Source organism: Dipteris shenzhenensis, chromosome 13 (genome assembly GCF_047967505.1).
Source record: "Dipteris shenzhenensis isolate YYH24624 ecotype China chromosome 13, Dip_SZ_1.0, whole genome shotgun sequence".
NCBI lineage: Eukaryota > Viridiplantae > Streptophyta > Polypodiopsida > Gleicheniales > Dipteridaceae > Dipteris > Dipteris shenzhenensis.
In genome coordinates this window covers 53,133,681-53,146,276 of record NC_141608.1, presented here as the reverse complement: position 1 = coordinate 53,146,276, position 12,596 = coordinate 53,133,681, and the positions used below count along the sequence as shown (strand labels likewise).

General features: G+C 47.4%; 1 protein-coding gene across 3 annotated transcripts in view; it reads left to right on the top strand.

Annotated features, from left to right (window-relative positions):
• Positions 1-3,184: 3,184 nt before the first annotated feature.
• LOC147895576 (Acyl-CoA N-acyltransferases (NAT) superfamily protein) overlaps positions 3,185-12,596 on the top strand; it is a 52,134-nt gene continuing 42,722 nt past the window's right edge. For 2 of the 3 annotated variants that reach the window (XM_087383557.1, XM_087383556.1), the window contains exons 1-2: positions 3,187-3,439; positions 3,558-3,629. In XM_087383557.1, coding sequence (XP_087239683.1) covers positions 3,193-3,439; positions 3,558-3,629 — 319 coding nt within the window. In that variant the 5' untranslated portion in view covers positions 3,187-3,192. Of the gene's footprint in view, positions 3,440-3,557; positions 3,630-12,596 lie in introns of all 3 variants that reach the window. The other variant, XM_087383558.1, reaches the window with a different exon arrangement.

The window sequence follows — 12,596 nt, the reverse complement described above, 5'->3', positions numbered from 1 at the left end:
AAGGAGTTTTTGCCTTGCTACTTCTTTGTGCTATCTTGTTATGATCAAGACTAGCTACGATACCACACTTTGTGTTGCCACATTATAATTTTCCACACTGATCATCCCTAGGAATACTTCAAGTTTTACTTCATTTGTTTATTAAGGCTTTGTTCTTAGTGGGCAATCCATGCAGGCATGCCCAACTCCACATTCTCTGCACACAGGTTGAAATGTAATGGGGTTACCCTTGTGTGGGCATTTTGATCTGCGCTGGTTTTTCCCACAACCAAAACGCTTGATGGGTGTTCGATATGTGGTGGGCCTTACTTGGTTAGCATATACCGGAATGAGTCCTTCGGCACCATCCATGTAGTACATAGGGTATTCTATTTCATACTCATAGTGAGGTTCTAGCTCTTCAGGTTGGAGTTGTTGCACTAGAACTATTAGAGCAAGATTAGGAGCTCGAGGATATTGTAGAGGATTGGGATTCCTCAATAGTTAAGGCACTTGTGTCCTCACTGGGAGGGTGTTGAGCCATGGCATTGTGCATTAGGTGCTAGTGCTAGTTGCTTATATATTAGGATTGGCAGTAGCTCTTGGTATTGTTGGGGCCGGCATTGTGCTACCCTCATATTGTACAAATAGGTATTTACATCATGCCCTGCAACATTGCAAATGGGACACCATAACCATGGGGGTTGAGCCACTTCTAGTGGGTTGACTATGTTCCTCAAGATTGAGCATTCATTGACTGTATGGTTGGCCATACAGTGTGGGCACCAAATATTTTCTCTCTGTGGGTATTGTGGTGGTTGAGAGATGCGCAACTTCTACTCGATGGCCCGCATCATTTCATCTTTTACTCTTAGGGCCGTAGCTTCCACTCTATCGTTGGTGGTGTGATCCTTGTTGGAAGTGCTTCCCTTCTTCAAAGATTTCTTAGATGACTTGATTTATAGTCATCATTATCTCGGTGTTAGAATCGGTCATGCCGTCCTCTATGTCAATTGCAGCTTCATGAGCATCGTTGAAATGTGCATAGCTACCGACTTTTTCCATGTCCTTACGAATGGATTTTTTCAGTCCAAAGATAAACCATGCTATGAGGTACTTGTCATCCGACGGGGAACACACTTTGCTATTAATCTTTTCATTCTTTCTAAGTATGTTCTGACCTTTTCTTTCTTGTGCATTTCTATATTTCCTAGTTGCAGTGTGGGGTCATCTTGTAGCCTTTCTATTTGGAACCTTCTTATGAACTACTCTAATAGCAGTGCCCATGTGGCTCTTTCTTCTACAAGAAGGTCGAGGTGCCATTTTGAGGCCTCATCAATTAGGGCCATCGGAAACCAAGTGGCTTTGGTTTCATTTGATTGATCGCCCCCAGCACAGCATGCTGCATCGAAGAGTTGAAGGAATCTGACGAGATCCACTCGTCCATTGTACTTTGGCATTTCCAATTTGCCCAAGTGTCTTTTGCCATTGTTGTTGTTGTTGCAGTTGCATCATTGACCAAAGCAATCTGTGGGATGCATATCATAGTTATCTATTTCTTCTTCAACCCTTAGGTCCTCCATGCTGCTTGTCGATGGTGAGAGGTTGAATTCTTGGAGAGCATCGAGGGCAGAAGAAAGTTCGTGAAAGTATGCAGGTACTAGCCTTCATCCAGATCTGAGCTGCATACACAATGCTTAAGTGTATCTTTCAAGTGAGTGTGTTTGACTTTGAAATCCACAATTGATTTTGACCTTCGTAGCCCAAAAATGGCAAAAAATATGCAATCGACGGGTCGAAATAAGTGCCTATGTAGTGACGATTACCAAGACTTAAAATGATAGTAAAAAGGCTTGAAATTTTTTGTTTGATATAGGTCTTTACGTGCGTGAAATTTTGGTTCAGACTGGGTGCAATTTGGCCTTCAGGTACGGGCCCCCAAAGAAGGGACAAAAATGTGCACTACTAAGAAAGAGCCCCCCCCCCTCCCTTTTTTTTTTTTTTGGGAGGTGGGTGTGTGTGTATAAGAGGGAGGATTGGATGACCTAACCTAATCTACTTTCCCTAACTAAATATGAGTTTGTTCCTCTCTTTTCTTTTCTTTTTCTTTTGTCCTCCTACCCTAACCTAATGTCCTACGGTTAGCTTGACTAACCTAAGGGCTAGTTACTCTCTCTCTCTCTCTCTCTCTCTCTCTCTCTCTCTCCCTCCATCCACTGCATGGCGACGGCGGAGTGGTAGATTTTTCGACGGTGGCAACGGAGTGGTGCGGCACTCGACAGTTCCCGGGCGCGTGGAGCGATGCTCGGTGGCACGCAGATTGCACGATGGTGGGCTTTTATGGCATGGCACTCGTGCGTGTGTTGCTGTGCCTGGTGCACCTACGTGTGCAAGGCATCGCCCAATGGCATTGGCACCCGAAGGCGTTGGCTCTTGTAGAGTTGCACAATCGTCAAGGTGTTGCCATCGACAACGTTGCGTGCCCGTGCGGTGCGGTTGTTGAGGCCTACATGCTCGTGCAACTCGGTTGTCGAGGGCTATGTATCTGTTGATGCGATCTCCTGAGGCATCGCGATTATACGTGCGGGGACGTGCACGGGGGTACGTGTGGGGTAAGGGAAGCGACGGGAGTGAGAGAGATGAGACGGGGGATGAGAGAGAGGGGAGAGAGGAGGAGATGAGAGAGGGATGTAGTGGTGGGTGGAGAGGGTGGTGGTGGTGGTGGGAGGGGGAGAGGGAAGGCGTGGGGGTTGGTGAAGGGGGGAGGTGGAGGAGGGAGGGGGGAAAAAGGGGGGGAGGGGGTGGTGGAGGGGGGAGGGGGGAAAAGGGAGGTGGAGGGGGGATTGGGGGGTGGGGGGTGTGGAGGTGGAGGGGGATGGAGTGTAAGGAGATGGGGGTACAGAGAGAGGTAGAGAGATGGTGAAGAGGAGGGTGATGGGGGTGTAGAGAGAGGTATAGAGATGTTTGAGTGTAGGATGATACCACTTGAGGGAGAAAGGATGATTACCTTGAGTGAGGGAGATGAGGGATGGACTGAAACAAAAACCTAAACTTAAAAACTCATTATAATGACCTAAACTACCACTTAGTCTAACACAAACCACCTACTAAGCACTAAGAGATTGAGAGAAATACCCTTATAAACACATTAGAAAGCCTTAAACACATTAGAAAGCCTTAACAACCATGACGTGATTAGCAAAAGATAAGCAGATGATCCTTGCAGGGCCACAAACTCAACCCCATAGCAAAGCTTTAAGTAATGAGAAGAGGAGGATGGAGGAACGAGGGGTGAGCTTGGAGAGCCAACGAGTGGTGCTAGTGCCTTACAGTCGCGAGCATGTGCCCACATACCACGCCTGGATGCAGGACCCTCACCTCCTCAACACCACAGCCTCCGAGCCGCTCACCCTCGACGAGGAGTACGCTATGCAGCACTCTTGGACCGTCGATCCTCTCAGTTTCTCTCTCTCTTTCTCGCATCACTTTCCAGCTTTACAAATCTTTCTCTGGGTTCTTTTCTGCTTTCACGGGCTACAAGAGTCAATGTGAAGGTTGACAATGCTGGTTGATCGCAGAATGCACGTTCATCGTGCTAGAAAAGCAGCGAATGAGTACGGGGTTCCGGCACGGGGATCCCCACGTAGAAGGTAACGCTCATGGATCTTAGATTGAGCAAGAGATCTACGCAATATTTGAAAACCATTCCATAAAATGAAAAGATAAACTTGCCAATCCCTAGTGATTGTGGATTTGCTCACTTTAATGTGTTGAGATTTGAATCCTCGAATGGAATTGATCGTACTTTTAGAAGTATGCTCGTGCATGCCTGGCAGCACATGCTTATTAAATGATCCACATACTATTTGGGATGTCATAGTACATAATAGATATGCAAAATGATCCCCAACCATGATGTTGCAGGGTGTCATAGTAGCTAGTCCTTGCTATGGGAGATGAAGTTAATGGTTTATACCATCGTGAGAGAGGTTGAAATACTACCATTATTCGTTGTGTTCATATGTTGAGTTTGGACATGGCCTTGATGTCTATGACTCGAAAGGTGCCTTGTAAGGTGAATTGTCGCCTTTGGGAAGTCATGGGTGGTGCATTGTATAATGGGTTGCTAGCTGAATTGTGACTCACACCTAAGATTAGCACTTTAGGACCACTTTTAGGATCCATGTACAGTGCCTCCGATTTTGGCTGTCAGATCACAGGATTGAAAGGATAAACTCAGCTGGGCTATACCAAAATTGTACTGAAGTTTCACCGGTTCACATGTATTATACTCAGAGCGACAATTTTTCTGGAAATAAAGTGAATTGGTTCTCACAGATTGATGGAGAAGGTAAAGAGAGATTGATAATGTACTAAAAAAATGAGGTCATCGAAGTTTGAAAAAGGTGGGAAATAAAGTGGAAGCTATTCGTTAAGAGAACATAAGTTGGAAGTTCTTATTCCCTTGTTGAGACGTTATGTCATGCACGTAATCTGAGAAGGAAGTTCTTGAATTGGCATGTTCATGTCCTGTAGCTAGCTAGGACTTCGGAGTGGTGTATAGAGAAGCTTGGCTTTTGAGAGAAGGAGAGTTCCTTTTAGAGAAGTTTACACTGGAGATTAGTGTCCCTGGAACGCAGGTTATAGTAATTGTTGAATAGAAAGTGCTCATCTTGTTGACTAAAATGCTTGCACATTTGACTGAAAGAAACGTGCTGCTAACCTGGCTTGATCATGTATCTAGAATTTTATGGAAAAGCATGTAATCCTTGAAGATTCTAGTGGAGACATTACATAAGGCAATACATACAATAAATTTTTTGGAATAATGTCGAAGTTTTTGTAGAAAAGGAAAAGGATAGGCTAGGTAGAGTACAAGGAATGATTTATGTGGGAAAGAATCCCCAGATGTGGGTTTTTACTGCTAGGGTTCTGCATGTCTTGAGGAGAAACAGTGTTGAGCACTGAGAAGGTGGATTGATTGCATACAATCAGGGGGATTCAATCTCCCTCCATGATGAAACTGTTAAAGTTCGGCATCTCATAGTGAGAGAGGGCTTATTTGTGGGTGTGCCAGCCCAGACAGTTGTAGGAGTTTTGGCTCAGTTAGGGACTAATTCCACCTGCTCTAAGGGGAGGGAATAGGGCCGAGCCAAACAGGCTGCCTGGGGTTGCAGAACCTGGTCGGCTGTCTGGGTTTGCAGAACCTGGTCGGGTAACCCAGGTCGACTGACCTGGGTCGGGTCAACTGATCTGACCTGGGTCTGCTCAGCCAATATACAGCCCTATAAATAGAGCTTTCTCTCCACTATCTTGGAGTCTCACATTGGGGTTTCTCTTGGAGCATTCTCTCTCTCCGCCAGCCCCTTGGCTGTGGTTGTATCCTTGGAAATACAGAATTGCTATTGCCTCATTTTAGGGTCTCTCTCTCTCTCTCTCTCTCCTCTTTACGCTTCCGCATGTGCACAACTCTTACATGACATCATTTGCCATCGTTGATGAGGGACCAGGAGAACCCGTTGGGGCAATTCGAAGGGCTGGTTCAAGGTGATTTGAGGCTGTAGGGGCAGCCTGGGCTCATCATTTCCACCAATAGATGATCCATCATCTGCCGTCGATTGTATACCTGTGGGAGTACCTGGTGGCACCGTTTCCTGCACGTTCGGTGCATGGACAGCTTGTTGTCTATCACAATATGTTGGTGGATTCACATCCTAGAAAGTGATTCTCCTCATTTCCACATCCCTCATGGGTGTCTAATGCATCTTCTTCTCATTGAAGACCTTCGTATGATCTTCTTTGCTTTTGGATCCCAGAGACGATAGCCCATCTCTCCACTTTCACCATAACCCAGAAACAACACATTTCCTAGACTTAGGATCTAGCTTCTTCCGAAGCTCTTTTGACACATGTGCATATGCCTCACACCTAAATATACGTAAATGAGAGTAAGAGGGCTTCTTGTCACTCCATGCCTCTGCAGGAATACCACCATCCAAACTCTTACTAGGTGATCTATTGATCACATGCACTGTAGTCTTCATTGCCTCAGTCCAAAAACCATCAGAAAGACTTGCATTGGAAAGCATACATTGCAACCTTTCGCGAACGCCCCCCCCTCCCCTGCTCCCGTCTACCCCCCCTCGTGCTGCGCGGCCCCTCCTTCCCCCCTCCTCCTTCGTCGTCGCCTCCCGCCGCGCCCCTCCGTCCCCCTCTCCTCCCTCTCCGCCCGCTGTCCCCTCCCCGCTCCGCTCCTTCCCTCTCTGCTCTCCGCTCTCTCCCTGCCTCCCCCCCCTCGCATTGCGCTACCACCCCTCCCGCCCCCTCCATCTCCCCCCGTTGCGGCGCAACGTTGCCCCTCCCCTCCCCCTCCTTTCTCGCCTCTCCTCCCCGCCCCCTCTCGTGCGGCGCTGCCACACCCCCTCCCTTTCCCTCCTCTTTCCCGCCCTGCGTTGCGCTGCCCCCCCTCTCTCCTCCTTCCTTCCCCTCCGCCACCCGCTCCCTCTTCACCACCTCTCCCCCCTGCTTCCCCGTACCTCTCCATCCCTCCCTCTTTCCTCCCCTGCCTCCGTACCACTCCCCCCCTCCGTCTCTGCCGTTTCCTTCTCATTCCCCTGCCTTTGGAGCATTCGCAGTTTGTCGGTGCGGTATGGTGGCCAAGAGCCCGGAACCGGTGGCCCAGACGGACCCCCCCTCTCCCCCATCAGCCTACAGCATAACACTGACAGAGCATCAGGTCTCCTTGGTGAAGCAGGCCGCCACGGACTTCTCCCAGACATCCGTTTATGGGAGAGTGATTGGCTACTCCCCTTCACGAGCAGACATCGGGGACTAGCTACAGTCCACCCTCTACCTTGAGGACAGCCACATTGAGGAGGTTGCACTCATGGGACGTGGTATCTTCTGGCTCAAGCTCTCCTCAGCACAGGCTGCGAGCGATATGGTCAGGCGATCCCCTACTTCTGTGGGTGGGAAGATCATCCTTATGGTCCCATGGTATAGGGGTTTCAGTGTAGCGGACTTGGATGCCCGCTTCCGCATTCCTCGCCATCCAGTTACCCTCATTTTCCCAGGCCTCACAACCGAGCTTCGCCCGATATCAAGGACCTGGGGGCGCACTTTGGCTGGCCCATGCAAGACACCTTCGTTGATGCGGCGGCAGCCCAAGGGGTGCCACATGTCAAAGTGGCAGTCGACTGGATCAGTAGCAGAGCAGCGGAGCTTCTTCAGCAGCAGTGGAAGGAGGGTGACGTTTGTCTGAGATGGCGCCATAGCGCCAAACGATTCCGCCTTTTGGTCATTATTCGACCGCCTCTGGAGTGGGTCTACGCAGAAGGGCTCCGCCCGTGGAGGACCTCAGAGGTAGCGGGCTTGTACAGTATTTCCCTGGCAGAGGCGTCGAGCTGGTTAGAGAGAGCTTACCACCATGGGACGAAGGGCCTCTCCCCTCTGTTGAAGGTTTTAGAGGATGGGTCCGATGATCCGGCCTCTCCTTCGAAACCCTCACAGAAGCGCCTTCGTTTGCACACTGGACATCCTCCGACCACCTCGACATCGACCGCAAGCAGACAGCTGTTTGTGGCCCATCTCCCCTCTTCATGAGTATACGCATTATCTCTTGGAACATCAACGGGTTCCACTCATCAGGAACCCGCGGCCCCAGGAAGATGGTGCTCAGACAGGAGCTTCAGCCAGCCTTGGTGGGAAGGGTAGATGTGCTCCTATTGCAGGAACACAAGCTTTCGGCTTCTCAGACCAGTAATTGTGGGAAGGTCCTCACAGGACGCTCCCACACCTACTGGGAACCTTTGATTGGCGAGCAGGGGAGGAGCGGGGTGTCTGTACCTCCATCGATGCTTCTCTAGTTCAACATGTGTGTGGTTTTGGCACCCTGATCCCAGGATGAGTGCTTTGGGTGGGCTTGAATATTGAGGGATCCCGTATCGGCATCCTCAATATCTATGCCCCGACCGACCTCAGATGGAGAGCTGCTTTTTGGAGCTCCTTGACAGACTTATTGCCAGAGATGGATTCTTGGATTGTAGGAGGGGACTTTTTTCTCAAGGGTCAGTGGGATCAGATTTAGGGAGAGTCCCGAGCAGGGAAGGAGAAGAGACGGCGCTTCCTTCGCGACTGGGACCACCGAGAGCTGTTCTTCCAGCACCCTGCTCAGAGTCTTCAGTGGCATTACTCCCCCCCCACCGTGGCTGTTTGTCCATTCTTCGAGAATTATGCCCTAAGAGGCTTGTAATTAGTATTTTGGCTCCTCGGGCTGTATCCATTTTGTGATTGCAGCCCGCTGGCCTTTAGGCCCTCTTGTACTCTCGTTTTTAAGTAATATAACTAGCACTACTTTTTGCGCAAAAAAAAATACATTGCAACCTTTTCTGCATGGTGCGGTTCATTTGTTCTGCAACTAGATTTTGCTCTGGAGTACGAGAGGATATGAGATCCCTCTTGATCCCACGTGTATCATAGAAATGCTGAAAGTCATAAGAGAGATACTCTCCATCATTGTGAATCCGTATCCATAGGCATTTAAGCGTTCTACTTGACTGATTTTCAACCAAAGCCAACCATTTTTGAAATACCTAGAACACATTGCTCTTCCGAGCTATAGCATAAGCCTATACTTTCCTAGTTGCATCATCAATGAATATCACATAGTAGTCAGTCTTTGGGATCACATATGTCTGAATGCACCAAATCAAGCCTTTCAAGCTCTTTCTTTCCCCTTCTTTTATGGGCTGATTTAGTCTGCTTTCCATAAAGATAATGCTCACAAAATTCAAAATTAGAAAAACTCAAATGCGGTACATAACCCAAATGAGCTATAGCATAAGCCCACACTTTCCTAGTTGCATCATCAATGAATCTCACATAGTATTCAGCCTCGCCTAATGACCGTGTAGGCATGGGACCACATACTGTTAGAATTATAGATATAATTCAGGAGTGACCAATGTAATTTAATAAGCTAGTTAGGGGCACTTTTCCCTCTTTAAGAGGGTTTTTTCAATAACCGTAGTTAGTCCACTAACTATGGTTAGTGACTACTAAGGTTTTGTCACTAGGACAAAACCTTATCTCACTCCTTCAGTTGTATCTCTCTTACTCTCATTTATTTGCAACTAAGCTTTCAGCTCTCACTCTCTCCTGCTTCTTGCTCTCATTTGCTCTCTCTCTCTCTCTCATTCTCACATTTGGTATCAGAGTAGATCGTGCTCTTGGACCTGCTCCCTGCTCCCGAACTCTAGCTTTCCGTACCTTCTGTCTGCTGCAGTCTCGTCATCCTGTACAGTGCTGTACTACAGTCCGTGTGCCGTACATTCCGTACAGGTCCGTACGGCCTTGCTACTCCAGTCCGTACTCTGCTGCATCTCGCCCGTACAAACCTGCATTCGATCGTACAGATTTGCTCGAGCTCCACGATCTATAGATCCGTACTGCGCCGTACTGTTTCCGCCATCCGTACATTTATGTATGATTTCGCTCAGTTTGGCTCGGTCCGTATTGCAGATCTGCCGTACCTGCTGCTTCCGTGATGCGCGACTGTACTTCTCAACCCGTACTGCATTTCGTCGGTACTGTCGTACAGTCCACTCCGTTCGTACTGTGTTGTACCTGCTCGTCCGTACATCCGTACCTGCAAGTTTCGTATTGCACACCTGCATCAGCCGATGCACTGTATTTCGTACAGCCGTACTGTAGGTGTATGGATTTCGTACAGGATTCATTGAGCAGGCATTCTTGCAGCTCTTTTGCTATTCTTTGCAGATCTGGTGCTTGTTGAGCTATTTTTGCAGTCATTTGCATACATTTGGGGTATTTTCGGGTTTGTAATTGCTTTTGAAGCAGACATTGCTGGCAGATTCAGAGTTTCAAGCTCAAAATTTGGGGCTTTCAGTTTTGCAGTACAATTTCTTGTAGAAATTTGAGGATTTTGTGATTACACTGCAATTTCGCAGTGAAATTTGGGGCTTTTGCAGACAGAGCGCAACATTTGGGGCTTTTGTTCAATTTGCTCCTTTTTGGTTGCAATTTCAGGTCTATTTTGGGGCTTTTGTGTTGGAGAAGCAATTTTGGAGATTTCACACTGCCTTTCTTAAGTGTTTTGCAGCACTTTTGGCAGATTTTGGAGAGTTTTTGATGCTTGGACAGATTTCTGACAGTGCAAGTGCCGAAATCTGAGTTGCATTTACAGCCAGTGCTTGGCTGTGTTTTTTGGGAGTTGTGCATTTCATTCCCAGTAAGGGAATTCTTGTATCTGCTAAAATCTCTTTCTCAGATATGGCCTAGCAAAATCAGAATGATTTCCCGTTCGGTGGTCTTTCACAGGAAGACAAGTTGGATGGTACCAAATACTCCCTATGGAGTTTTATGGTACGCAATATTCTGATTTCTCGCAACTTATGGGATTATGTGAATGGGGATGAGATCCGACCAGCAGGTATGGCACCTAATACCCCTCCCCAGCAAGGAGGTGGAAGAGGTCGTGCACAGGGTGCAGTTGCAGGACAGGTTGTTGGTGCAGCTGTAGCCACCACTCCAGAACAAAAGAGATGGGATTCACAGGATGCCTTAGCTTTGTCATGCATCTCTCTTTCAGTGAAAAGATTTATCATTCCGCATATCCGATCGTGTAAGACCTCGAAGGCAGCGTGAAATATCTTAGAAAGCATGTATGCAGCCCCGAATGATGCAAGGGTATCTTTCTTGAAAAGAGAGTTAAGTAATACACATATGGAAGAGGGTGACTCCATGTCAGTCCACCTCACAAAGCTATAGGATCTGAGAGAGCAATTATTGAACATTGATGAGATTATTCCTGATTCAGAGATGATTACCACCACTCTAAATTCTCTTCCTGAGACTTATCTAAGCTTTCATACCTCGCTGAACTTATCATTGAGGGGGGGTGCAAATCCTCTCACTTTTCATGAGTTGATAGGACTTCTGCTTCAAGAAGAGCAGACCAGGAAAAACTTGGCTTCACGTGCAGGTGAACGAGCTATGCTCTCAAAGTTCAAGTCAAAAGGAAAGGGACAGGCAAAGACATCAGTAAATCAGCCGACCAATGGGTCAGGACAGCCTTCACAAAAGGCTAAGAATGATGCAAGTAAGCCCAAGAAGAAGGGTTTTTGTCATTGCTGCAAAAAGCCAGGTCATCACATTGCAGAATGCAGGAAAAGGCTTGCAAAAGAGAAGAAAAACAGCTCCGGTATGGCTGTTTCAGATTCAGCTCCTCATGCATCTGACAGTGGGAATGCTGCAGCCAACTTTGTCGGACAGGATTATGCCTTTTTATCTTGCATTTCAGATTCTAGGCTGGCTGCTCTAGATGCTCGGGATAGTACATGCACTTGTAATGATGATACATATGCCTTTTTGATTTGCAGTTATGATCCTTCCACGGATGCATCAACTTTCAGTGTCAATGAAACACCGAATACTTGGTAACTTGACAGCGGTGCCTCCAAGCATATCACTTCTAGGAAGTGTCTCTTCACTTCCTTGCATCCACCTCCCGTTGGTAAGAAAGTCACTTGTGCCAACAACTTGTCATATTCAGTACGTGGTACAGGAGAAGTTGAGCTTACCGCCATTGATGGCTCAGTTTTCAGACCTTCAGATGTCTTGTATGTGCCTGGTATCACCAAGAATCTCCTTTCAGTGTCCACTCTTAACAGCGCTGGATTTCAGGTCGTCTTTGAGGATGACAAATGTGCTGTCCGAGATAGAGAAAAGGATTATGCCTTGAGATTATGTGGTACTCTGCTGTGTGGGCTTTTTCAACTTGATCTTTTTGAGAAAAGAGCAGCCCATGCTCTTGCAGTGTCTACTCCTACTGCTGCCATGCAGAATGCAGAGTTATGGCATGCCAGATATGGCCACATGCATTACAACAGCTCGATGACACTTCAGAAGCACTCTATGGTTGATGCATTGCCACCTCTTGAGATACCTCCTCCACATGCCTGTGAAGGGTGCGTTTTAGGCATGATGCACAGATTCCCCTTCAAAAAGGATGGTTCAGTTAAAGCTCTCCGAAAATTACAGCTTATACACAGTGATGTCTGTGGTCCCATGAGGACTCCATCATTGGGTGGTCATCTCTACTTTGTTACTTTTATTGATGATTACCCCAATTTCACTTGGGTCTTTGGGTTGAAGCGCAAATCAGAAGTGTTCATGGTGTTTAAACACTTTTCAGCCATGGTTGAAAATGAATCTGGACTCAAGATATAGACATTGCGCACAGATAGAGGTGGGGAATACTTGTCTGCAGATTTTGATGCTTTTCTGAAAGGCAAGGGTATTGTGCATCAGCTCACAGTGAGGCTGACCCCTCAGCAAAATGGCAAAGCTGAGAGGAAAAATAGAACTCTTATGGAGATGGACAGATGTATGCTGAAAAGCAAACACATGCCTCACAAATTCTGGCTTGAAGGTCTAATGTGTGCCAACTACATCTTAAATCGGTCTCCCACTAAGGCTTTGAAAACAAAAACTCCCTATGAAGTCTGGAATGGGAGAAAGCCTTCAGTGGATCATTTCCGTGTCTTTGGATGCCTTGCATATGCTCATGTGCCAGTTGAATTTCGGCATATGTCAGA